Source organism: Melampsora larici-populina (genome assembly GCF_000204055.1).
Source record: "Melampsora larici-populina 98AG31 unplaced genomic scaffold MELLAscaffold_161, whole genome shotgun sequence".
Classification (NCBI taxonomy): Eukaryota; Fungi; Basidiomycota; class Pucciniomycetes; order Pucciniales; family Melampsoraceae; genus Melampsora; species Melampsora laricis-populina.
The window spans coordinates 1-27,955 of record NW_006768924.1 but is presented as its reverse complement, the minus strand read 5'-3'; the positions used below and the strand labels follow the sequence as shown (position 1 = coordinate 27,955).

Here is a 27,955-nt window from a genome sequence, read left to right as displayed (position 1 = left end):
TATGGATGGATACATTGTATCTTGTAAATATAAGGGTAAAAAAGCAAAACAAGAGGTTGTACATTTCATAAGGGTCGCTTAACGGCGTCCTAAACCAAACTTGAACCAGCTTTTTACACACAACAGGGCCTCACAAGTGAAGGCCTTCATACTCATCCGATACTTAGTCCATAGACGACTGCCTCCTGAGAAAACTCGTTCGGAAGAGACACTTGTAGCGGGAACAGCTAGGTGAGCACGAGCCATTCGAGCCAATGTAGGGAGGTTCTTCTGCTCCAACTTCCAATAGTCTAATGGTTCGCGATCTTCGCGTTCGCAGAGACCGTTGAGGTAAGTATCTACTTCCTCTTCAACCGTGAGCTTCGATCCACGATTTACAAACCGTCGAGCTCCGAATGCTCGACGCTCGGGTTCTGGCTTGGTTGAAGTACCATCACTGCTATCTGTATCATCCAATTGGAATTTGATCGCTTCCTTCAAAAACAAGGCTTTGAGTGCAGCCCTGTTGGGGATTTGGGCTAGATCGAGGGTCTGATCAGAGATCTCGGCCAGCTTGCTACGAGGGTCCAAGATATTGCCACAAAGATAGACAGGCTTTTGCGCAGCAGCTCGATAGTAGTCCATCACCTTTTTCTTGATTGGATTGATTGCGGCTAAAAAGACTGGATTGGTGACAGTCGACAAGGCCTATGTACATAGTTCAAAATGTCAGTGTGCTGAATTGGGAAGGTTGATGAATTAAAAGGAAACTCACCAGATCTAGTGACTCGATAAGACATTGATAAGTTGGAATTGCATCAGCAAGAGTTGGTGATTTTGCAGCCGAGAGTAGAACTGTGGCCTCCTCTAAGGGACGTAGAAACTTTGTAAAGCTTTCTAAGAGATTCCACTCAGAGGAAGAGATGGCATATTGAATGTATTCGTCATTGGTAGTGAGCATGTTCACTGCTTTCTTCAACTCGATCGCTCGCTCAAGACAATTTAAGTCAGAGTTCCATCGAGTCTTCACAGGTCGTACAAAACCTTTGTGCAAACCACAAGACTCGGCTAGCTTCTGGAATGATTGTAGTCGTTGAGGGGTTTATAAATATAGGTGATCAGTGCGTAAAGCCTCTTGAATGCACTATTCCCTGGCTGTGGAGCAGACTCGTTTTCGAGCCATTCATCTAGACCGTTTACTGCAGGACCAGTATCTGTCTCTCCGAGAGCCTTACTAAAGATTTTGATTCCAGCTTGAGCAGCTAAGTTGACAACATGGGCCATACAGCCTAAGAGGTGAGTTTTTGCATCGAAGTCAGGGATATGAGGTTGGAGTAGTCGGGCCATGGCAGCATTTGTGTTGGCATTATCGGCTGTTAGAGTAAAAACTCTATTGATTATTTTAAAGTCTTGAAGAGTTTTGTGAAGAAGCTCAACTAAGTTTTCCGCCGAATGATCCCCATCGATTTCCTTCACCGCAAGAATGATCTCCTCAAGCTGACAATCGTTATTGATCCAGTGTACTGTGATACCGAGTATTGATTTCCGAGACGGTGCAGACCATCCATCAAAGGTCAGGGAGACGTAAGGAGTAGCCTTCAGGATCTCAATAATCTGGAGTGAGAGAGATCGGAACTGAGAGATGATGTATTCGGATTGAGTGTCAGATCCGTAGTGAAGGTGACGGATTTCAGGATTTGCCACTTCAAGGAGGTCTCGAAACTCTGTGCTCTCAACCAATGAGAAAGGAAGCTCCTGCATAACAATAAGTCGGGTGACTGCAGCTTTGTAGTTTGCAGCATTCAGTTTGACAACCTTCAAGAAAAAAGGTAAGGTAAGATTCAAGATAAATTGGCGAGTTCAAACAAAAGACATTGAATCAATAGCAAAAGTGAATAACATACAGGACAAATTCGTCTTTCCTTGGCATATTTTTCCATGTTAATAGCTGACTCTTCTCTTACATCTGTTGCTGTGATTCTGTGTTTCTTTGAAAGGTGCCGTATCATTGACTTTGTTGATGATGTTTTATCCCGTGTGATTTCAGTAAGGCAAAGATCATTGCTCCCCGGGTTAACTTTGGCTTGACATATTAGTACATGCTTGTCCTTGGTTTTATGCTCTATAAAGTAATGCCATACCCAGGAAGACTTTGCGCCAGACTTATTTTGAGAATTTGCTTGAGAATCACTCTTGGAAGTACCCATAGATTTTGAGTCCGGTTCTGGTTCCCCTTCAGAGTCTATAATAATGGTTTTTGGTTTTTTTTGGTTGGTTTGGGGACTCAATGAGCTACGAGGGTGTTTGCTGCTGATTGTATCTGGTTGTGCTGAGCGTGTCATGTTTATGATGAGCAAGGTAAAATCAAGTGCAATTTTGGTTGGGGTAATTAGGCTACAAGGCCTTTTTTTGAAAGAAAAACTCGGGGCAGCCCCGGGCCCGCCTGAGCTTTGCTGAGCCCGAGGCCGGGCAGGCCTCGAATAGGTCGGGCCGGGGCCGGGTCGGAGCCTTACTGCGTGGGATCCAGAAGACGCAGAGATAGACATCCCCGTCATGGGATTAAGTTTGGCAGAACTCAGCACTGAGTTCTTTGAAGAAATCAAAGAGAGCTATAATACTGATGTGGATACAACCAAGTTAGTATCAATGATGTCCAAAGACAAAGCTAATTTAAGTCTAGCAAGTAGTCTTGAGTCACCATGGAAAGAATTGTATGCAGAAGGGAAATTCTCATTACAATCCGGACTTTTATACTTCAGAGAGAAGCATAGCTCAGTAGTTGTTCTTGTTTCAGAAAAACACATTGAACAGATACTGCAGACATGTCATGATGAATTTCTATCTGGACATGTGGGGGTGGACAGGACTCTAGAAAGAGTGAGTACCACAGCTTGGTGGTTTCAGTGGAAATTGGACACGGAGAAATACGTCAGTAGCTGTGACAGATGCCAAAAAGCAAACAAAGCTACAGGAAAAAGGTATGGTCTCCTACAGAGTATTGAGAAACCTACATATCCTTGGCAAGTAATTAACATGGACTTTGTCACAGCATTACCACCAGGTGGCAGAGACAACTACAACTCCGCTTTAGTTGTTGTAGACCGATTTTCACGACGAGTGAGATTTTTGCCGTGCTACAAAGAATCTTCAGCAATGGATATTGCTCTGCTCTTCTGGGAAAGACTCATTAGTGATGTAGGATTACCAAGGGTCATAATCAGTGACAGAGATCCTAAATTCACATCTGAATTTTGGAAAAGCCTGTTTGAAATCATGGGAACGAAATTAGCTTTCTCAACAGCATACCACCCGCAAACAGACGGTTTGGCAGAAAGATGTATCCAAACATTTGAAGAAATTTTAAGGAAATTCTGTGCTTTTGGTCTTGAATTTAAGGATAAAGATGGGTATACGCATGACTGGACAACCTTATTGCCAGCATTAGAAATTGCATACAACACCAGTGTTCACAGTTCTACCAACAAAACACCTTTTGAGATAGAAAGAGGTTTTTGCCCTAGGTTACCTAAAGACAAATTTAAGAGTAGAGATGTAGAAATTCACCCAACTTCTCTAAGTTTTGCCACAATGATAACAAGAGCAAGAGAATTTGCAAATCAATGCATCAAAGAAGCAGAAGAATACAATAAAGAAAGGTGGGATAAAACTCATAAGGAGCCAAACTTCAAAGTTGGAGATCAAGTCCTGTTATCAACAGTGAATTTCAACAACATACAAGGGCCAAAGAAATTAAGAGACCCTTTTGTTGGACCTTTTGTCATATCCAAGCTTGTAGGACCCAATGCAGTGGAACTGATATTGCATGGAGAACTAGAAAGAAAGCATCCAGTCTTTCCAGTATCATTAATAAAGAAATACAATGATCCAACAAGAGACAAGTTCCAAAGAAAAACCAAAGTGGTAATTCCACCCTTTGAACCGGAAAAAGAAAAGCAGTTTCTTAAAATTCTTCGAGATAAAAGAGTGAAGAATAAAGACAATAAAGACGAAGTTCTATACCTGGTAAGGTACAAGAATCATGGAGCAGACTCAGATGAATGGTTACCAGCAGACAAAGTCCCTAACTCCAAAGTAAATCTTCGAGCTTTTCGAGCAGCAAGGAGAGATCATACTCAATGAAAATGGTATGACCTCCTTTGGTGGTGGGGAATGTCAGCCCCAAGCCCTATAGCTAGTACCAAAGGGCTGAAATATAATAATAAAATAATAAAAATAATACCTACAACTCATGGCTCAGTTTCAAGAGCCAATTACATATGAAATTACATATAGTTACATATGTAATGACATATGTAAGTACAGGTAGATCAATACGAGAGATTACACGAAGTAATATAACCTTTTCACAAGGCTTATCACATGAGTAACACAAGAGTTACGCATGTGTGTAATAAATGTAATAATTAAATAATTAAGATATGATTACATACTGCAAAAGAGTATGTAATCCAACCACAAGTTGTGCGTAAGGGATTTTCTGGGTTGTGAGTATATAAAGAGCTCTCCCACCCGCCAGGAAAGTCCATCATCATCATTACATATCATCAAATTATCAGTAAACATCATCAATCAGATAAATAAGAGTCCTTGTCCTCTTTCATTAGACATTGTATATTTCTCTAATTGATCATTGCTTTTGTTATTTGTAGAAGTTCTTTTGAAGACTTCTTTCAGGAGGTGATCCTTGCAGTACTGCTCAAGTTATTAAGGGAATTCAATAACTTGAGAAACTCTAAATTCACGGGAGTTCCTCTGTGTTCAGAGTTTAAAGAACTTTAAATATCACTAGGTGATATTTCCCTTGTTTAATAAACTCTAGAGTAGAGTGTTATTAGCTTGGGCACGAAACTAGACTGTAGTTTCTACTCTTATTCCTGCTAGAAGACTCCTGTCTTGCATTAATTCCCGGAGTGATATCCAAAACCCTTTGTTAAAAGGTCAATTAACTGAAGTCAGTGCTGATTTGATCACACTACTTCATTAATCACTTTGTTTAGAACTTTAAACAAAGATCTCACGCGCTCAACAAACTTAGTTTGTTAAGCAAAACCTTATTCTTTAGTGTTTTACTAGCCCAAAAGACGCTAGTAGCTCACAGGTCGAGTGGCAGACCAAAGGTCTTCTTGCCCTTCTTTGGTGCATATCTCCTTGCTATTCCTTCTTGTTCCTGATAACGTTGGGTTGATGCCGGTGGTTGGTCCTCAGAATCGGTTGTGCCGACTTCAAAGTCACTTGAGTCACTCATTTTGAGGTAAAACAAAAGAGAAAAAAACAAAAAAAAAAACAAAAAAAAAACAAAAAAAAAATATAAAAAAGAGATGAAAGTTGATTTAAAGTGATGATTGAGCTGAGCACGAGAATGGTATAAGAGAAGAGATGATAAATTTGAGAAGAAAAGTTTGATTAAAGTGGTAATTGGGGATGCTTGGAGATTGTGAGCTTGAAGGTATCTGGTTTGTTTCTTGCAAGAGAATAAACAGATATGATGTTTTCTTGCCGACTGACCAAGATTTGATAAGATCAATTGGTAAGAAGAGGGATCACTCTTGTTACCACTACTCGTGTGATAATGTCGTTTCGTTCTTTCTGATAAGAAAGAATGTAATGGTCGTTGTGCAACATCTTTTCAACATTAGGTGTGGTTTTCCGGTTTACCTCTCTTCTTTCTTTTTGGCTCACCTCTTTTCTCTTGATGGCTTTCTTTTTGGCCATTTAATTGTACGTAACATCATCATCAATCATATTGATTGGAATCGCTTGTTTTGGATGTCAATACTTGACATGATTTCGGGTCAACGTCAATCATCGTGATTGGAAATGAAGTGCCGCAAAGTTATAGAAATGGGGTGTTGGTTGTTGAATTCCCTGATGGTTCAGTTGCGAGTGATTGTGATCTCTGCAAGGGTGGCACTGCAAAAATGGACAATGGAGGTGAATGTTTTAAATTTCGGGTGGATATGATTTCCGAACGACATTGGTGGGAAAGTTTTGTATGTAATATTCGTGTATGTAGGTACATGTATGTAATTTTCAGGTGTACGTTTTACAACGGTTTTTTTCCCAGACATTCGAAAAAAAATAAGTGCCGTAAAATTAAAGATTGTCTGGGGAAAATGTATTTGTACAGCCATCCAGTTTTGCGGTGCTTATGGTCCGCAAAACGATGGTCGGGAAAATCTCGCGCCCCATCAATAAGCAGCGCCTGATTGACGGGCTGTAAGCCTACGGCTTCCAAATTAGAATCCATCTGAAGCAACACTATTTCAAGTAAATAAAGACCGTAATTCACAATCTGAGCCTGTGTCGGTTGAATGTGTGGATTGAGGCGACGTATCTCACGCTCGCAGTCGTCAGATAGGTTGCCAGCGTGTTGAGTCCAAAGCGCTAAAGGATTTGCAGGTGGACTGTGGCATAGTATGATTGCGAACATATGGCGCAGTTGACGACCAGTTTGCCAGACCGCTGCCTCAGTGAGACTTTGGCGGTAATGATGATCACCAAGCAGGAGTCCCAGTCTGTCTGCCGCTTCACGGAAAGAGCTGAGAAGCACACCATTGATGGTCCGCAGATAAGAAAAAGAGGTAGGACCTGGGATATGGGATAATAGAAGACGAAGATAGTAGACATCACCACGTTTGACGTTCGCAAAATATACACGGCCGATTGATATCAAAGAATTCTGGCGAGGTGTGAGTCTTCTGGTCTTGTCATTCCATACGAAGTACTTTGGAACCTCATGGTATTTCAAGTTCCTGATGGTGTCATTTCTACCTCAAAGGGGCGCATCCTCGCGGCATAGTTGAAAGAACTCAGTGAGTGATGTTCTTTCAGCACGTCCAGTGTCTAGCAAACGTCGTAGGCCTGCCTGGTCGACAAAGTACACAGTCTGGCTGTCCTCGAGATGAAGGCTCAGCCGTTGGACTGGGGGATAACGGCCTGATAACGGGTATCTCAATAGACGCCAGACCGCTGATTGCATAGGGCATCAAGATGAAGTCAGTTACATACACCTACATGCATGATGGTCAAAATAAATAAATCTTACCTTCGCAAGCAGAGAGGTATCGAGCGTTGACAAAAGCTAATATCTCGTCGTTCTGGTCCTGGTCTTGCACACCTGCCAATGTTCGATCGTGGCCCTTGAGAATATACTTGAAAAGATACTTAATAGCTCTAATACTTGCCGCAACCTCAACATTGATATGACACTTGTATTTCAGTAGGAGGTATCGATTGTGAGGTACAACGTTCCGATTGTTGTATCAATGGTCGCCCTTGATGAAATAGCGTCCGTCATTGGGGCGCTTGTACGTTGGGTAAGAATCTTGAGGCAGCTGAGTTTCTTCTAGGTACGGACGCGGGTATCCAATGCGACACTTGGTACCGTCCCAGCACTTGTAGTCTTTACACGGGCCATGGAGCATGAATCTAGTAACAGCACTGAATATTCCAGGTTTGGTTATTGGGTCAGGAAGCTGGGCGCTGATAAGTAGGTCGACTTGCTCTGAGGTTGTAGGGCGATCGTTGGGTTCCAGAAACAAAATCAAGTGTGCGTGTGGAAGGCCACGCTTCTGAAACTCTATGGTATAAACATAAGCCACAAACTTGCCAAACCTCTCATACTTTGTTACGTCATGCAACATTTCATGGTACTTCATATAAAATACACGTGCCACCAGATCCGGTCGGTCTTGAGCCGTTTGACCTTCTTCAAGAGCATCTTGAATTTCGTCCCAGTCAGGGTTAGCAGTCATTGTGATGAAGAGACTGGGGTGACCAAACTCTGCCACCAGGCTCATCGCATCCTGGTAGAGTTGTTGCATGTGTCGGGGACCTCCAATGAAAGATGAGGGTAAAACTATATGTCGCCCAACTACCTTGTCCTCGGCCTCATTGCCTAGTGCCTCGACGGCGCCGTTATAAACCTTGGCCCTAATTCCGTTCTGATGAAAGCAAAGAAACTGTAATCGCGAGTGTTCTATACATACATACATATCGACACAAAACTCTTGGAAGAGGCGAGAAGAGGCTGGGATGACCAAGAAATCCGGTCGCTAAAAGAGGAGGTAGGCGAACCAATCAAGGTTGGAGCAGTCGCCTTCGGGGTCTGATATGAGATCTCAATGTCAATGTATTGTTTCTTGAGTCATAAAAAATTGGACTGAAACTCGTATCACTCACTTGCCACTGTCGGATTAGTGTAGTGCTCATCCCACATCTGGGACCCGTAGAGAAAGAGTAAAGGATAACGGAGTGCAAAATACCCTGTATGTAACTCAGAAATACGTTGCCTATCACCAGATTGACGTTCAAGAATTATATCCCTCGCCTTGGCCCCGATATTACCGTTTCCTTCAACAATTGCTGCAACATCATTCACAGTAGGACGGTTGTATCGTCGGTGGTCGTGTCCTGGGGCCGAGAGAGTCTTGATTCGGAGAGTGCGAGTGTCGCGAGCATGGCACAATTGAGCAGCTGAGCGGAAAACCTGGGCATAGGGATTGTGCAAATTCATAAATTGCTGAAAGAGGTATAGGATATTGGGGTCTAGATCGTTTTGACTGCGATGGATCCAATATAAAGTCTCGTCCGGTCCTCCACCACCGTAGATGAATATCTGGGCAAAACCGGGTATGTCTTCAGGTGTTGGCATGAGGGAACCAATGTTGTGGGAAAGTTGGCCTGAGATCCTGAATGTGTAAGTGCCCAGCTGTCCTGCCACAGATTTGTCAACATTTGCCCCAAGAGAGGTGAACAATAAAGCATTGTTATATTTTTGAATCTTGGATCTAAACAAAACGGAGGCTGAAATCAAAGTCAGATAGGTCATACTGAGTGAGAATCAAATCATCCTTACTATCGTCTGTACCGGTCAGGAGAGCGCGATAGAAATCGGGTACTGGCTGTCCTACATCTTGGGCAAAGTACTTGAGCGGTAACTCAATCAAGCCTTGCTGGCAACAGTTTGAGTACTTTGCACGTATCAACTTGGCGTCCTTGACACGCCGTTCCAATCTCCATCGGTACGCTCCACAGCCATCGCACTGGTCGTCCGGTCGTCCAATGCTATGCGGAATCTCATTGCATAGTCTGTTGAGGAGGCTTTCTTCAGAAGCAAACGCTTGACTTCTAACAGCAGGACCCTTTGGATGCCGCCTTTCAACCATCTCAATGCAATCGATACCAGTTTTTGATAATGAATCAAGGTAAAATGTATGAATATTAGACGGTGTATAAGTGGGGATAAGGTTATGATGGATAAGAGGTGTAACAAATGATTAAGAAGTGAGCAATATGAATATTTGATAAAGAATCAAGTGTCAGCGATAGTACTCAGTATCATTCATCAGACTGGATGACTTCAAAGACAAAAGAATCTATTTATCATAGTAACTCACGTATCATTATGAACTCGCAAAACAAATACAAACTTCAAGCTTGATAATATGATCGCGCACTGTTGCTTGTATATGAAGATTCGAATAAACAGTTGACTTAGTGGGTGACTGACATTGGCAACGGAAGCCGGAGGCATATTCACGCCATGGAGTTGAAGTAAAATATTGATACACTTGAGAAGTCGAGATATCAAAAATAGTTTGAGTGTAATGACCGTTGGTTTGACATTCTTATCAGGCAAGCAGAACCCCTTCACAGACGGTGGAGGAGTGATCCTGAGGTGAGATATGACACGGACTATTGAAGTATTGACGTAGACATTGGTATGAAAGCTGATGCAAATGAATAAGTGAAATTTGAAAGGCGGTCCTAATTCAAACTCGGGCATTGAGGTTTGACTGATGTGTCGAGATACTCTGATAACGGATAAGAGCTGCTGGAGACAGCTTAGAATATACGTGTCGTGCTTATGAAATGACATCCTTGAAGTGACGTGACTCTTAGGTGACAGGTTTTCAGATGTCGAAATGACTATTGCCAGACAGGACAGACGTGATGGTTGATCCTGTTTGCCATTAGCTGGTCGTTAATCCCACAAAAGACTTCGAGGATAGTGTGGTGCGTGTGGGAGTGTAAAATCGAGCATGTGGTACTCGCTTTTGGAAGGCAAGGAGTGTAGTGCTACGACTCGTATGCATTGAGGATATATTACTGTGATACAGCAATATGCGTTGGGGTAGTGAGTCACCGGTAATCTGTTCAAAGTTATGGGTATTGCTTATCCGGTCAGCGGTATATGGCTTTATACACAATTGGATACTTTTTTGTTGCATTACTGTTATGAAATGTCACCGGCCACAACGTGGTCAAAGGCCTTTCACAGTATTTGACATGCCCTGCAATCGATAAGGGCATGTGTATTCATTGGTCCATCTTGGCACACAATAGGATTAATTATAATTTGATAATTTTATCCCATTTTGGTCTACTGGAATGTGAGGTTCTTGGAACTCACTTATTGTAAAGTAGAGGACTGTTGATTTAATCATGTTGTATTTGTCTGTTCTTTGATTACACTTATTCTCGATTGGACGTGTGTCTGACCCATATGAGTTTTCGGCACGTTCCACAGTAACCAAGCACCGTGTGAAGCACTCCATACTGAAACTGAGTGGAAGGCTGGTGTGAGAAGAAGAGGTGGAGGACCGTTGATCAATTATCGGCAGTAAAATGACAGTTAAGATTGTTTTGCAGCCTACGTAAGCCTATATGTACATTCAGTGGCGCATGACAGAGCATAGTGAAATATTGTGGTATGTAGACATTTATTTTGTGATAGCAGATGGAGCAGAGGCTCTTGTAAGGTAATAAAATGAAATGAGTAATAGTTCGGTAGTACTTAAACATTTAGGCTATTAAACATGGATACATGTATCAAATACATTAATCATTGGATATGTCTAGGGTTTTGCCCCTTGTGGCACGCTTCTTGGGAGTAGCCCGGGCACGCTTCTTAGGGGGAGAAGTTGTGGCTGCTTTGGAAGCGGGCAGATAAGAGGACGAATTGAAATCAGAAGGAGGGAAAGGGAGGCTGGACATGCAGTTCGACCCTGGATACGATTCCATTATTGGTGTTTTGAAAGCAGATTTGAGCCCTCAATTGAGAACGTAGTTTCCTGATGATGAAAAGCTTGTATTGACCTCTGAGGGGGAATTGGGATTGTACCTAAATGCATCAGGAACATTAATGATGGAACAAAATGGATACTGATATCAAACACGTACTTTGGGGGCTTGGTTTGTCCGTTGGAACTACCTGACGTAGAAGCGTTATCGATGTAATGATGGGAGATGCCCTTGTCATCTTTGTCAGAGTCAGGAACAACATTTTCGTTTCTCTTGCTGAATGTGTTACTGGTGAGTCCTTTTGGAACTGAGTAACGTGGCTTGAACGGTTCCTTTCCCTGCTGTGAGCCATTCGTCAATGATATCTTGTTGACCTACATGCAAAGGATGTGAGAATGACATATATGATTGGTAACATAAGTGAGGTTTTGAACTTACAATAACTACCCAGTTCAATGAAGTCTTGTTGAAGTCGTGAATGAAACCATGAAATATCACTTCACGACCTGCCTTTAGGATCTTCCGTATGCCGGCAAAATGTGGGAAAGGGCGGATGCGATATTCAAAGCGGAAAGCTGTAGCTTTCTCCTTTGGAAGCAATGGGTATGTGAGGTATCAGCACAAATCTGTACATAGATGAATGAACACGTACAACAGGTGTTAAGATAATATCTTATCAGGAAGCTTAAGTTAAGATATTATCTTGGTAGGTAGCCAAAGATCATTTCCGCTTTTGGAAATTTGCATGCATTCTTCTTTGATGTTATCAACTCCAACAATTACACCGCATGCACTTACAGCAACAGTATCTTCAAGTGGGAATTGCATATCAGAAGCTAACATGACCGGGGCTCGATGAGTAGATTCAAAATAAAATAGGTCTGATGTGGTGTACTTGGTATTGGATGGAAAAAAACTACCACACAAAAAGTAGATTTTACCTTCATCTAGGATGAAGTCGGATGAACTGAATCCTGTAGCTCGGATTTCATACAGCCTCTTTTTGTCGCGGTCTGCTCCTGAGCAGCTGATTGATACAACATATGTTCGGGCTTCGGAATCCCATTGTTGCTCTACGGATATCTAAATGTTATTAGGGGTGAGATTGATGAATAATTAACACTATTAACTTTGGTATAGAGTAATTGAAATACCTTTTCTTCTATTTCAAAGTTACCCGTCATGTAGATGCCATGACCTGTGGGTACGTCGGTTTCGCCTGATTTCCTACACAGTTGTGATAGAGATATTCATATGATTCATATGATTTCATATGAAAGGCATCAGTACACAGTAATTGAATACCTTGTAAGATGACATTGTGAGAAAGACAAACATTTAGTCGATATGTAATTCAAACGAAGACAATGCTTCAACGCTTCAAGATTTGATTGGTGAGCTGAAATGGAGCCAGCGGAAGGGATGGTGTGAAGACTACTGCCCTGTTCTTGGTGCGTGAAGTGCCTGTATTTATATGTCGCCAGTGGGTAGATCGAGTGTGGTTGGAGGATGATTTGTGAGAGGCTAATCCCATGGTTCGCGTTGCTGTGGTCATCCTCCGTTCATGGATGGGGTAAGACCTACGGAGTGTAGCGGAATTGGTTTGATATTGACATCTGTTGACAATTGCTGAGGTCGGTTGATTGGGGTGGCTTTGATTCTTGTAGAGTCCTAAATGACGCAGGTCATGATGCAAGGGTAGGTCAGAGTTCAGTCAGTCATACTTTTGATTAGAGACAAACAGAGTACCCATCTTGTTGGCGGTATTCAGTGTTCGGATTCGCATTGACATGTCAAAGTATGACAGGTGTCACCGCGTGCAACAGATGACATGAGGCTGATGAATTTGATTCCAGCCGGTTTAAGGTCTACAACAGGGATTGAGATGGGGCTTGATGTTGTATTGGTGGCGACTATAGACTGTCAAGTGAAGATAAGGGAGACTTGCTCGCAAGTATGTACGGACTTTGGGTAGGACGGCGTGTTTGAAGGGGTTTTGTGTTATACACGGTACGTCTTATTGGTTACGTAGTTTTCGATGACAGTCTGAAGTTTCCTTCGTCGATCATTGACATCCATATGGGACACGGTATCCTACCACAATAGCAATTCGAGTGGTGAGTAGGAGTCATTTGGTAACGATTTGACAATGGTGGGTACTGCTGGAAGTGCTGTTGTGAGTGAAACGGATTTTTATGCCATCAGGTATTGGCACCTTGACGGGATTAAGCGAGGAAGCCTTCCTTCCTTTAACTTGAATGATTACTATTGACAATGTGAATTCTACTACCTACCCTGCCAGCAAAGATACCTTGGATTGCAAAAACCAGGATATCCTCGGGTATACATCCCCTTGGACTGCGTGTCCGAGGAATTCATCTGAGGCTTTCTTTGTGCTCAAAGATTGCCTTGGATCATTTACTTGGACATTGTGTCCAATGATACCAAGTATTTTCCAATCTGAGGCATCTTTGTTGGTGGTGCTATTTCACAACAATCAGTTGACAGTAAATTTCTGGTCTATCACTGTGCTTGTGTGCATAGTTCTCATTTGAGATAGTAGATTAAAGATTAGATGAGGAATGGTTCCATCTCTGCTTAATTCAATCACTTTTCCAGAACATCCTTCTCCAATTTGATTTCCAGACCTACCAAGAGCAAGAAGACGTGATGGCTGAAACCTTTCAATCTTCACTTTCAACCTTGGTTAACAGTTGAAATTCAGTAGAGTCCTGTACACTTCTGAGTTCAGTCCATATCATGTTGATTTCACAGTCATTTGATGGGCTGTTGGGTCTAGAGTGGTACTTGACAGGACGGTGTCCATCACAACATAGTAGATCAGCAGTACCCATTCCATTTATGATTCTTGATGAGGCACGCACATCTGCATGCCTGAATCAGTAGGTAATCAATGGGGTGGACTTAAGGTTGTCCAAGCGGAAGAGTGACAACAAAGGTTGTGCCCTCACCCTCAATCAATTTCAATCGTACCACCCAGGCACTTCAAAGTCAGCCAAATGTTATATTGGTAATGTCATTGAATTAAATGAAGCTCAAAAAAATGGTATCCACTTACCAGAATGAGCTGTTTGCTAATACTGAGACCTCATAATCACCAAAAAAGATGATTGCAATTTAGGCATATTTCTCAGACAAGTTTTTGATTTTCTGATGCAATGAAGTTTGAAAAAAAAGGCAGTGGTATTTCACATTAAATCACTGAGGCCTGTCCCTTGAGGAGGTCTTGTTGTACTACTGTCTGCATGAAAATGGGATTCAAACATGTCTTTCCTAAACATTTGAAGAATACCTTGAGCAAAAAGAGATAAGCACACTAAGCCATGTGTCAGGCGTTGAGGGTGGACAATCAAAAGGTTCACTGTAAAGTGTCAGTCTAGTATTTGCCAAAACAATTTCAAACACTTTGCTCTTACAGTTGTCTCTCTGTAAGGGCATACAAGAGGCAGAGCAATTTTCATGCCCTCTCTCTACATGGGCCTGACACCTACCTATTTTGGCGGCAACAACAATATAAGCGTCAAGAGGATTATGCCCATATATGCCCTTATATGGAGTTGAATGGACCAGTATTCTATGGCTCTCTGGTGTAAACTAGACGTCCTTTATTGGTTCTTGAGATTCCCTAACTTGGCTCTGCCCATCAATTTGAGACTGTGTTTCTCAAAATTGTTCATTGACATAACATACCTCACCCTGTTGTTACCTGTATTTCCAAAAAGTGGCAAACTCCATGGGTAATCATCTCCACATGAGGCAAATCCCATTGTGTGTCACCACCAACATTTCTACCTCACATTGAAAAATCTTAGGTATACTCAGATCTAAAACCTTGGCCAGGATCTTTCCAAAGTTTTGATCTGAGGTGTCTCTCAGCACATACCAATACCTCAGATAGAAACCTGGAATGAGATCCATCCAAGGGTTTGCCTCTGACCTGTTTTCTTCCCGCTTGTGAGCTGATTACATGATAAACAGGAACTGAGCAGATTAACTAGGCCTTCCTCAGGCATTATTCCTCAACAAAGAAGCCTAAGGGAAGGCTGGCTCATTGGCTCACTTCATCTCAGCATCTCAGCTGATCCCCAGCGGCATGCCTTGAGGCCTGCTGAACTGGGTTTTTGGACAATGTGTTGAGCTTTTCTGAGTATACAGTGACACATGAACTGGTTCTGAGTACTCATCTGAGAGACTGAGCTCACAGAATGCTCATCTAAGATGGAACTGAGGATTCTCCAGCAATATACAGCAGAATTCAAGCAAAACAGGAAATGAGCAGATGAACTAGGCCTTCCTCAGGCCTTGGCAAAGAAGCCTTGGGGAGGAATGGCCCATCTGCTCAGCTGATCCTCAGCTGCATGCCTTGAGCCTGCTGATCTGGGATTTTGGACAAGGTGCTGATCTGTCCTGAGTATGCAGTGACTCATGAACTGATTTTGACTACTAATCTGAGAAACTGAGCACAAAAAATGATCATCCCAGATGGAAATGGGCATTCTCTAGCAATGTAGAGAAAAATTTGAGCAAAACAGCCTTATCACCTGAGCACTACCAAAATTGTCAATTGAAGGAATCTGAAAGAGCAACAATCTTTTTTGGAGAATTCAGGGAAGTGTGATCTCATTTTCAGAACATTTATGTGATAAAAGTGGAAAGCAAATGTTCATATCAACCAAACATTCATGTGATAAAAGTGGGGATCAAATACTTAGATCCAACACAGTCAGAGTTGGCTTCCGCACAATGCAAGACTCAGACCATACATCTTTAACTTCAACATGATAAAAATCTGAGGAAGTGATGCAAACAAACACAGCATTGTGTTGCGGGGTTCAATCACAGTGAAAAATTGGACGCTAAGCAGGTTGGCCTTCTCTCCATGTGTTTCACTTGCTACTGCTGATAGCAAAAAGAAAAGGAGATCATAATTGCTGAAAAATTTACGTGATAAAAGCGGAGATAGAATATTCAGATCAAACAGGGCACAACCAGCATCCCCGATTCTCCCTATCTGTTTCATCTGGCATTGCTGAGACGCCATTGAGCTCATAATTGACAAAACATTTAGAAAGTGGAGAGCAAGCAACTAAAGGATGTGGGGAAACCCTGCCAGAGGTGATATCCAATACGCTGACCTCTGTCTTCCAATTGAGTCCAGGGTTTTGATTGACAAGTCACAACAGGTCACGGCTTTTCCATTGACTCCTACTCAGTTGATGCCTCTTCAATCAAGGCTTCTCAATCCTCCAGTCAGATCAAGAATCACTTGAAGATCATCACTACCTAGCACAAGACCACACTGGAAACCAAGAGGCAATCACCTGAACAAGCTTCTTGAGCTCAAATGGACAAGCAAACAATATGATCAACTCAAGTGGCTCAACTAGAGACTAAGCTTCTTGAACTTCAATCCTCTCATTCACTGGCAGCAACCACAACATTGAGTGAATCAAAAACTGTCACTCAACAACTGGCAGGGGCCAAAAATCGAATAGGAGAAGGGACCATGAGCGCAAATGTAGTTGAGAAAGCACTCTGAGCATTTTCACGAGTTTACCTGTCAACGCAGAATCAAGAGCACAACACAGCCAAGATGCGGATCTAGGAGCCTTCAGACTGAGATAAGAAGCACAACCTACCAAAAAATCAGGACTGGGTGGATTGGTTGAAAGAGTGTCAACATGTCATGAACTGCTAAGAACAGAAAGTTTACAATGAATAGGACCTGAAGATGAAGAATAGATTCGTAATCAGGAAGGAGATTGGAACAGGACTGGCGTACCTGACTTGCATTGTTACTTTCATATATATATATTACATTATGTTTTGTGACTTGTTTGATGTTCTCTTCATCAAAATAACTGTCAAATTTCCCTGTCCTTTACATCTCCAATCTCATGATAAAACCTGTACTTTGAGAGACCTGTTTTGAGCCGTGCTGTTAGATTCTCCAATTGAAATTATAAGCTTATTCCGTATTTGGATTACATCCCCAGTCATTACACAGCACCAGTTGAAGAATGGTCAGAATGTACTTTTGAAAGCTTTTTGGAAAGGATTGATTTATTAAATGAAAGTGATAAGAGATTAGTGGATTGGTTTATCAAACATCAAATCACAAACAATTCTCATAAAACAATGCTGCTCGTGCTCAGAAGCTCGCTGAGGAATGTCAAGCAGCTTCAAAGACATCGGTGACAGGTATTTGACTTTATCATTTGGGTGCTTTGGCCAGTTGGATTGTCTTGACTCACTTTTGAACTTTTTATTTAAATCAAGTTGAGTTTATTTCCTTTTCTTTACATTCTTTCACGTCCTCTTACAACACCAGTTTTTTCACCTTATACACAACATCTTATACAACATCGATCAATGGAAAGATTCACCCTAAAGATTTGCTTCTTTTTTGCGTGCAGCGCTGCTGGAAATATGTTCCGCTATCAGTTGCTTAATTTTCTTGAGTTTTTTTCCTCACTGCCCTTATAGTTACCCACCTTGAGGAAGCCAGATATGAGCTGCGCTACCCCAGATACGGTTGGCAGTGCTGCGCAGCGCTGCGAGCCAGAGTTGCTCCCAATCCCAATTGATTCACTCGGTTCAATTCATTTAACTCTTGATAAAAATTATTGCCTTAATTCTGGGCAATTACTTGTATATAACAAATAGCTGAGTAAATGCGATAGAAAGGTAGGAAATAGCAAAATAACAAGACTTACAACACATCTGACCTGGATTACTGAGTCCTACCAAACCGCTAACCGTGCCTGGTTTGGGAACTTGGTTTTGATCATCAGTAACACCTCATCCAGCATGCCATGATCCTTGATAAATTTGATTGCTAAAAGTGAAAAGTGAATTCATTATTGCATAAACCTTTTTGAAGTATACACTCCAAAACCTTTCCCACTGCTGATCAATATTTATGTTTCTAAACCATGTGTTTTTGTGGCATTGTTCATTGTTATAATTTTTGTCTACATACTTATAATTATGGTGAATTATGCATTGGATTAGCAAAGTGCATTTCAACTTATCAAATTGGATCCACACCATTCAGACAAATCTTGGCCAATTTTGAAGTGTGAGAATGAGAGCATGCAAAGATCAGACGCCCTTAGATAGACCACTGATATTAAGTGTTGTAATGGGCAAAAGCTCTTATTGAGCAAGAGCACACAAATTTTATATTTCACTCTCTCTTGCACTAACTCACCAAAATATCATACTTCAACTTGCTTCTTATCAAAGGCCACACTTGATAAATCTCTAATGATGAGATTCAATGTTATGAGAGAGGGAAGCCATGTCTACATGTAAACAGGCATCAGAGTGGATCAACAACTCTCCAATGTTGTAAGTTTGAACATTTCAACATATTTCTTTTCCATGAAATAAGAAATACACACAACAAAATATATGCACAGTCGCAGATGATTTATGGTAGAATGATCAACTAGTTACCAAGAGAATTTTGACTAAAACACAGGAAAAACTGTTGAAGTCAAACTCTTCTAGTTTCAAAGCCCTTTTTTTGACGATGTGACTTCAGAGATCCAAGGCAAAGGGGGGAAGGGGCTGAACAGGCCATTGGATTTATCCATGTGACAGCTTAATTCTGGCATGACACAATTATAGAAACCAAAACACAAGACTTGGGACTTATCATAAAATTGACATCATTGCAAGACTCTTCTTGTGACAAGATGCTTTTTATGGCATTTGAGATTCAAGCTGGTTTTGATTTCTTGTCCATATAGGGGTTCTGCTTTTTTGATGAGCGGTAATTCCTCAAGGACTTTGCACAGTAATACTTTCTTCTTTTTTCATGTGCTTGCATATTCTTCCAGAACACATTCAAATCAATCCCTGGGCTCCTCGATTCTAAGAAATTGTAGATAGCAGTTACACAAAAAGGATCAGAAAACCTCAAATCTCCTTTTGCATGCAAGTCCATCCATACTCCCAGGCCTTGATAAATGTTTGATTCTTGTATATCTTGTAAGTCTTGTCTTAGTTTCAACATATCCAGTTGTGTTGTAATCTCTTTCATATCTTGATTGAAATCAATATCATCTTCACTAACATTAATAGAAAAAAACAAGGAGTTGGGTCCCATTATGGGCTCATTATAGGTCAGTTCATCTAGCAATAAATTAAATTCACTTTGTTTGCTCAATGTATGAGAATTCATGATGATCATAGATATTCTTTCCCAATCCTCTGCATTTGATATTGGAGGAGTGTTTGATTCTGGTAGTCCTGGATATCTGCTGCTACAGTCCTTTCTCCAATAATTCTTGAGGTAAAGAGCTGCCCATTCTGATGCTCTTGTTGGTTTTTCACAAAGTCTCCAAAACCGCATCTCACTTGCAAGAGCAGACAAAATTTTGGAAAGGGGTGAGGTTCCCCTATGCATCTCCTCCTTTGAATCTTTTGAAGATATTGTTTCTTTCTCTTTTATATGTTCAAGTAATTTTGGATTGGTGAGGCAATATATCATCTCTGTATGCCAAAGCATGAATTGATATATCTTTTGAGGTTCAATCAAATCTCCATCTTTTGATTCCAATTTATAAAACTCAGCAAGAATGAAAGAGGATAGTATCTGAACACGGTACCATAAATCCTTTGTGAGCCCCCGTAACATGATAAAGTACACAAATGGGGCAAAGATGGGATCTTTGAATTGTTGATATGCCTTCAATATGCCTTGCCAACTTAGTGACTTATGAACTCTTTCTTTTACTGTAGAGGTAAATTGTTTGACAAGGTACCTAGATAAATAAACACAGAGCCTGTTCATCCTATGGGTAGAGAACTTCCTGATGTCTAACATGTAATTTGATTCAGCTTGAATAATATTTCCAAATAGGGTGATTTCTTGGATTTTTGAATCAGTTTGAGTACTACTACTGGACCCAGATCCTGGTCCTGAGGTTGAACAATTGTTTTGGTATATCCCTTGTCTTTTCTTACTGGTTTGCCAATCTATAGGGGTTGGGTTATACTTCTTCTTCTCCATTTTGTTTATATCTGTGGGTTTTGTTAACAAAGAGGTTGTTTTTGTCAACCTTCATATACAGTGTCATATTGTTGTTTGTCAGATTTACCTCCTACTGAGCTTTCAGAAATCTTTAGGACATGTGGCCTGAGGTCTTGAATATGTCTGTGATTGGTGGGATTTTGTGTGTTCATGCCTTCCACATCTTCAACACCAAAATGCCCCAGGTCATTGTCTAAATGTAGTGGATTTGAAGGTGCCTCAAAGGGTCCTGCAATCACTGCACTACTGCAATGATACATATATATTTGTAGAATAGCCAAATATCCAAATATCATGGTGATTTTTGACCTAATTATAGAAAGTATAGGATGGTGGGAATTGTTGTATTTTCTCCGTCTATGGATTATCAAAAATTATTAAAAAAATGGGTTGTAAGATCTCAGACTGGATTATATATGTACTGGAGTTGTCACAGAAGTTTCAAGGTTGATAAGAAACCTTAAAGTGATCTAGAAATCTAAATGAATCACTCCCCTTAGTTTGAAACCCCAATTTCAAGAATGTCTTGTGACTGATTTCAAAGGAATACTTCAGGGGCTAGGTATTCCACCACATATGAGACATTGTTTTTTGACACTCTAACTTGAGAAGTAAGGGTACTGTAAAAATGTATGATAGAAATGTTGGGGCTCTACATGTCTCCACACTCTGGTCTATGCCAAGATCTTGGCCTGGCCAGACGGCAAGCAGCAGGGCCACTCAACCAAACATGATCACTAGAAATTTCTCTTCTGTCTTCTTTTGGGGCATATTTCTCAGCATATTGATAGGACATGGATCAAGTAACTTTGATCAAGGAAGTAAGATCCCATGCGAAACAGATTTCCATCAAATCAGAAGGTTACCTGGTGGGGGAAGTCTGTCATGAGCACACCACTCTGGGTAATCAGATCTTCTTAAGAGGGCTGAAAAAACTTAGGCTTGTACTGAGAATGGGCCTCACTTAGTGACCCCAGGTTTGGGTCCAATCTTTGGTCTGGGTGAATCAGTGCAGCATGGATGATGAAATGGGTTCTCTGTCCACAATCCATGAAAATAACACTTGAGGGGAATCTGAGTATTGAAACATTCTGTCCTCTCAGACTAAACAAATGCAAGAAATATATCATTCTCTCAGAACCATCTCCATGGAATATTGAATGTCAGGAACAAAATTGTGTAATGTGGGACTTCAACTTGAAACCATACCTTGTATCAAGGAGGGTGTTCTTGCCACAGATTGAGGTAATTGCCTATGGCCAAGGGACAGTAGTGTAGAGAAATGCATATAAGCACTAAAAAGCCAAGTTGAGATGATCAATGTACAGTTACTTTTGATCTTAGCTGTGTTTGACATACAGAGAGGGAAGAAGATATTAAATATCCAGCACATTCACAAACCCTGCATACAAGAGCCTTTCACTCAATTCAGGTCTCAAGGCTTTTTATCAGCCTGTTACCATGCCATTTCAATGAATGTACCACATACCTATTGCACAGATATGGGAATAACAATTCTTCAAGCACACATAAGCTAAGTCATCACAAGTCCCAAATTCTTGCAGAGATCTTTTAAAGTTTCCAAGCTTGGCGACCTGGAGAGGGACTTGTGACTTATCAGGTAATGTTGGCGGGCAATATGGGACCTCAATAGCTCTCTCCTGTATAGTCTTCCATCTTCTGTAATTTGCACAATGCATGAATTTTGAGGAGAGCAAAATCTTCAGAACAACAGAAGAAACAAACCCCCAACAATCAAATAGTCCTCTTGCAAGAGAAAGAGATTCACTTTCATTCAGGTTGTTTGTGGACTTTGTTTCAAAAATACAGTTGTTGCATGCAACTAGGTTTAAAATTTGGAAAAATCCTTGTCTTTCTTGAGAAATCTTGGATCAATATACAAGAAATCTGAATATGCAGTTTTGAAGAGAGTGGACCCAGGTAGCTCCAGGTGAAGTGGGAACAGGAGTTGATTGAGAGGAAGTGGGAGTTTTTGAGGTTGTGAAAACCTATGAGCCAAAATCTAATTTTGCGCCCCCTGCTTGCTCACCAAGACTAAGTCTTCATTGTCTCTGCATGTCCTCAATCTTACAAGGAAAGGTTATTTGACTCACATTTTTACACAGGGTGATATTGTTTATCTGGATCATCTACTCAAAGGAACCTGTAACACATATGTTGGCTAGTTTTGCATCAGTAGACACACATATAAGAGAAAAACAACAGTGACACTTCTCAAAATTCCAGACTGGTTATATTCATAGAGGGATTCCTTCCTTGTATAACACAATTTGTATTTAATAGTCCAAGTTCTGAGAGCTCAAAGTGGTTAAGAGCATGAAATTTTACATTATAAGTGCTATTTTTTATGGCAACTTGAAAGAAACATAATCACATGGAATGGGACATTGGATGCCTATGATATTTATGCGATCAACTTTCCTGGCTTTGAGATCCATCCAATTTACTCTTCTTAGATTTTGAAAGTTTGAACTTTCTGAAACTATAGTAATAATCACTTGTCCGTGCACAATCAGATTTCCTTTTTCTTTCATTTTCTTGGAAAGCTTTCCAGAACAGTCCTAAATCAATTCCTGGGCTCCTGGATTGAAGGAAATTGAACAGAGCTGTCACACAGAAAGGATCAGAAAACTTCATCTTCTGTTTTTCATGCTGTTTCATCCAAAATTTCAGCCCATGGAAAAAATTCAAGTCCTTCATGTCAGATAAATCCTGCCTGATAGTCTCCTGATTCAGCTCTTCTTTGACTTCAAGCAAATCATTTTCAATTCCCTTTGGATGTTCAGTATTCTTCAAATGTGACATCAAAGAACCAGCACCTATGATTGTTGCATCTGAATCTAATTGTGCCAGACCTAAAAAGAAATCAAATGAATTTTCCAATGTGCAAGACTCAAGAATCAATTGGGACATCCTGTCCCAATCTTGTTTAATTGATGATTGCAGACTGTTGGAATTTCCTGATACTGGATAGTTATATTCATAGTCCTTTCTCCAATAGGCCTCAAGGTAGGAGGCTGATACTTTTGACATTCCCTGTGATCTCCCAAAAAGTCTCTCAAAGGACAATTTGCTTGCAATCATAGATAAAATAGCAGAAAGAGGACATCTCCCCTTGTTGATCTCAGTGATTGAGCTTTGTGTAAGAATATCTTGATATTTTTTGAAATGATCCAGCAACTTTGGGTTGGTAAGGTGATACATCATCTCTGTATGCCATAGCATGAATTTGTAGAGCTTTTGAGTGTCACAAACTTCTTCCAACCTTGATTCTTGTTTGTGAAATTCCACCATGATGGATGTGGTGGTGGACAGAAGACAATCCCATACAGCCTTTCTTGGGTCCCTCAACAGAACAAAGTAGACAAATGGTGCAAAGAGGGAAGTGTTGTATTGTTCAAACAAATCTGATTGGTACTGTAAGCCTTTTTCCTTCTTGAATCTACTTATGATTGAAGAGGTAAGCTCCTCAACTAGATGCCTAGAATAAAGCATACATAGCCTGTTCATCTTGTGAGTAGCAAAGTTCCTGATGTTTATTTTATGAAATGAATTGGCTTTTATCTTTTTCCCAAATAATGTCATTTCTTGAACAATTGAATGGATTTTTGAACCTTCCTTTGATCTCTCCTCAGAGCTCAAATGTGAGGTGTTGGGTTCATCTGGATGTATCTCTTTCCTCTTCTGATTGGTATATTGATTCACAAGGGACTGGTTATACCCTTCCTTTTCTTGTGAGTTTCTATCTGTGCATTATATAAGAAAAGATTTGTTCTCTGTCAAAATAGATATACATCATTCAGATGAGGTTGTTGAATTTACATACTTCCTTCTGAAACCTCAGAGATCCTGAGAGTATTTGTCTTTGATGTTTCAATTAACCTGTGATTGATTTTCATTGTGTGAATGGGGTTGACCTTTATTCTCTTCCCAAAAAATGCAATCTCTTGAGTATTTGAAAAACTTTCTGACACATCTTTCTCCCTCTCTGGATATCTCATATCTATTGTGTTGATGTCATCCTGAATTATTTTGCTTGCCACCTGATTGGTAGATTGATATATGGGGGAATGATCATACCCTTGCTGGTTCAATGTGTCTCTACCTGTGGATTGTGTGAGGAAAGAGTCAGTTTCTGGCATGGTCTACAATGCTTCAACAAGGTTTTGAATTTACATACTTCCTCTGGAAACCTTGGATGTCTTGAGATTGTCCTCTTTGACAGTTTTAAGCAATGTGAGACCTTTGGGAGTTTGTGTTTTGAGGTTTTGCTGTTTCTTTACACCAGGTAAAATGTCATCCCCTAATTTGGGTGAGTGAGATGAAACCTCAAAAGGTTGAGCAATGACTAAATGTATGTGATGATAGACATGTAATAAGATGACTAGATGAAGATACTTCATGGTGATTTTGGTTTTGGTTTTGGAAAGGATGGATATCTGGAGTAGAAATTCAATAACTATTAATTATCTCAGAAATATCATAGATCCAATTGTAGAGTCATGGGAACCAACATCTTGCATGGGTACAAGCCAATATGCTCCACAAACCCCACTGTATAACCCCCTGTGTCTTGGATGTCATATCCAAAAATCAGATTCCATCTGTTACCAATCTCACATCTATATTACAGGTGATAAAAAGGATATTCAATTCTTGTGACAAATTTCTTGTACAGAGCATTGCCCACTTTTATTTTGGGTCAACCATATATCCATGTTTCAAAAGGGGACATCAAGAACATCTGAAACATGTGAGAATTATCTTGACCACATCCCCCAGAGCTAGTCAAATAACAAGAGAGCCTCAAGGTATGTTGGAGGATATTTGGAGGTGAGTGGTTGTCCTAATGGATCCCCCCAAGACATCAATTGGTTTGGGCCTCAAAGCTCAGACATCCCAGTAAAATGAAACACCATAACCTGAACCACATGCACCATATGTCATGAGAATGGAATGTCCTTAGACATGAGGGCCTTGTCCCATTCCGAGGTGTCCATCCAAAATCTGGACATCATCCGAGTCAAAAACGTCTATGGGATTGAGGACATACCCTCCTAGAAACTATTCTCATTGGTGAAGTTTACAAGCTACATACATATTTTGAACGCTTCAAAAAAATGGTACAGAAGTCAAAACACCCCACAAGGTAAGGGCACATTTGGTTGCAATTTTTACTTGTAATTTCCTTTTGACCTCCAGTACATTACCCTGGGCACTGCCAGGATTAAACACTGTCCTAATTGGGATAATGTGTTGCTTTTTGGGGATAATTAATTTTGGCCATATAAATGCTAAGCAATTAGTGCAAAAGTGATCATTATTCCATTAGGGACAGTGTTTAATCCTGGCAGTGGGGATGATTAAGATTATTTTTGAATTTGATATTTTCCAAAATAATCTCAATCTGGGGTATATTTTCCAAAACTATGTTTGGTAGAAAATCCAAACCAACCTCAAGCCAACCTCATCTCAACTTTCCTTCACATCTATCACACATTTTACTGTTCCACTGGAATTAATATCCGTGATGTCCATCACGGACTCAAACTCCAGTATCAATCTACAATCACCCTGGCCATCATCCAATGAAGAAGATTTGGAATTGGTCCAGTTGGCTTTACCATTCTTTCTTTTTCTTGCTTCCTTCTGAGCTTGAGTCATTGTGATTAATCTCTGATGAAAAAATGCAATGTAAGATGCTAGAGATAAAAGAAATGGTGATGAAACAAGAAGGAATGGTGATGGTGTTTGATACTTTGTTCAAATTGGTTCAAGGTGAGGATGATGTTGACAAGTTGCAAAAAATCTTTGCTTCTCAAATTCATGATGTCACAGAAGGTGGATTGGTAATTTCTAACAAGTCCAACATAGAGATTATTGAGAGATAATCTCACTTTTTCATATCATCCAAAAGAAACTCAAAAACTACTTGTGGGATGGGGATTGATATTTTTTTGATACAAAACTCACTCCCAAACACACCTTTGTTTGACTTTGATTATTTTCCAATTTGACTGTGATTATTGAAAATAATCAAAAATTATTGCATCCAAATGTGTCCCAAATTCAACATATCAAATAGTTTGATAGACGAATGATCTGTGGCTTTAATACTGACTGTAAATACTTTGTGATGTTGTTATTATCACCGTGTGAAATCAAGGCCGCCACAGATACGGTGCTAGTACCGGTACCACACCGTATCGTACCCGGCTGGCCCAGTACCGTACCCGGGTTACCGTAACCGCCTGAGAGGTACGGCACCACAGACCTGCTGAATGTGTGGTATCGTGAAGCAGAGTACGGTATCCAGTACCGTAATTGAACCCGGGTACGATACCCGGTACCCAGGTTGATCAGTACTCAGATACGGTGGTATTTGGCATGTATTGTTGCCCTTTGAATCTTGCCACATCCGATGCATCGACGCATTTGTACGTTTTCCCAATGGTTCTTCACCCCTCCCATGCTAAATCTCCCTGCATTGGGCACTAACTGACCCATTCCATCACCTCCATTGGCATTAGATTGAGATCAAAATGACACTATGGCACTGGAAACAAGGCTGCGGAAATGCGGCAAGGGGTTATATGGGACGTCTATGCCTCCAATTGGGAACGAGCGTGTTTGTCTCACTTTTTCTCTCTCATCTTTCCACCATCTCCCTTTTTCTTTGAGTAATAGTACTAATATCATCCTTCACTCGTATTAATATTACTACCATAGTTCTATATTCTTCTCATCTCCAACAACCAATCATATCATGTTGTCTTCTTCATTAGCAAACCAATCGTCTCGTCGCAGTACCCAACCGTCCCCTCTCAAAAAAAGATCCTCCATGCTACCCTCACCTTTAGACTCGCGCCGTACCATGCGCCGTTCTGACTTTGAACTCGACGCTCCAGCTCCTTCAGGATTTTCCAAACGCCAACGGTGTGACGATGAGTCAGACGGTGACGACCCTGACGGTGACGAGACCTATCATCCTGATCAATCGCCCGTTACCGTTCGTCAACTGAAGACACCCAGCGAAACTCAATCGATATCTACTCAATCAAGATCTACTCATCCGAAAGCTACTCAATCCAAATCTACTCAATCGAAAGCTACTTCTAAAGGTAAAGACAAAGCAAAAGTTCCTCCCAAAGCCTCATCTTCACGCCCAGCAAAGCGTGTCCGTCAATCCTCCAATGCCCCAAACAGTCAATTGGATGCCACTTCAACTGCTTCTAATAGTGAACCATTACGGCTTGAGGTTGATCTAGTGCAAGACTCCAACAGCGAGAACAATAAGGTCCTCAAACCAGAACAGAAGAAAGCTAAGCAGCCTATTTTTTATCCTCTCCGTGAATACTACCACAAAGATCCCATTGAAGGAGAAAAAGACGTGAGTCATCTATTCTATTCTTTCAATCCTCTTATATCATACTGATTATTGTCAATTGCCTCTCACTCGCACCACAATTCATAGGATCCGGGTCAGCGCACATATTATCCATGCAAATACTGTGATGCAGCGATTGGATCTGTAGGTGGATCAACGTCCAATATGTGGGTGCATCGAGATGGTTCCAAGCAAGATGGAAAATCAGGCAAGCCCGGTTGCAGGGAAAGGGAGGCCGCCCTCGAGCAAGGATGTAACTTACCTCTGACCATCTTCAATCAACGTCAACGCGAAAAGGCCGCCTCTAGACGATCCACCTCTGGAAGATGGAAGTAATCTTGACGCCGAGTCAATCTCATCATGTAGTTTACCAAGTTCGTTTACCTAAATCTTAAAACCAAAAAAAAACCGCGAAAGAAGAAAGTAAATTTCGTAACAGTAGAGAGACAACGAGTTAA

General features: G+C 40.9%; 3 protein-coding genes across 3 annotated transcripts; all 3 read right to left on the bottom strand.

Annotated features, from left to right (window-relative positions):
- Positions 1-10,842: 10,842 nt before the first annotated feature.
- On the bottom strand, positions 10,843-11,853 carry MELLADRAFT_70058 (uncharacterized protein; the record flags this gene model as incomplete). The annotated part of the gene is made up of 4 exons (XM_007419327.1): positions 10,843-10,990; positions 11,185-11,399; positions 11,464-11,613; positions 11,824-11,853. 4 exons carry the CDS (start codon positions 11,851-11,853, stop codon positions 10,843-10,845), a joined length of 543 nt encoding a protein of 180 aa, XP_007419389.1.
- A 6,919-nt stretch (positions 11,854-18,772) lies between these two features.
- On the bottom strand, positions 18,773-20,385 carry MELLADRAFT_114416 (uncharacterized protein; the record flags this gene model as incomplete). Its single annotated transcript, XM_007419326.1, has 2 exons — positions 18,773-20,079; positions 20,118-20,385. The coding sequence occupies 2 exons, from the start codon at positions 20,383-20,385 to the stop codon at positions 18,773-18,775; spliced, it is 1,575 nt and encodes a 524-aa protein (XP_007419388.1).
- A 2,137-nt stretch (positions 20,386-22,522) lies between these two features.
- MELLADRAFT_70056 (uncharacterized protein) lies at positions 22,523-24,513 on the bottom strand (the record flags this gene model as incomplete). Its single annotated transcript, XM_007419325.1, has 4 exons — positions 22,523-22,857; positions 22,966-23,856; positions 23,937-24,215; positions 24,291-24,513. 4 exons carry the CDS (start codon positions 24,511-24,513, stop codon positions 22,523-22,525), a joined length of 1,728 nt encoding a protein of 575 aa, XP_007419387.1.
- Between the last annotated feature and the right edge of the window lie 3,442 nt (positions 24,514-27,955).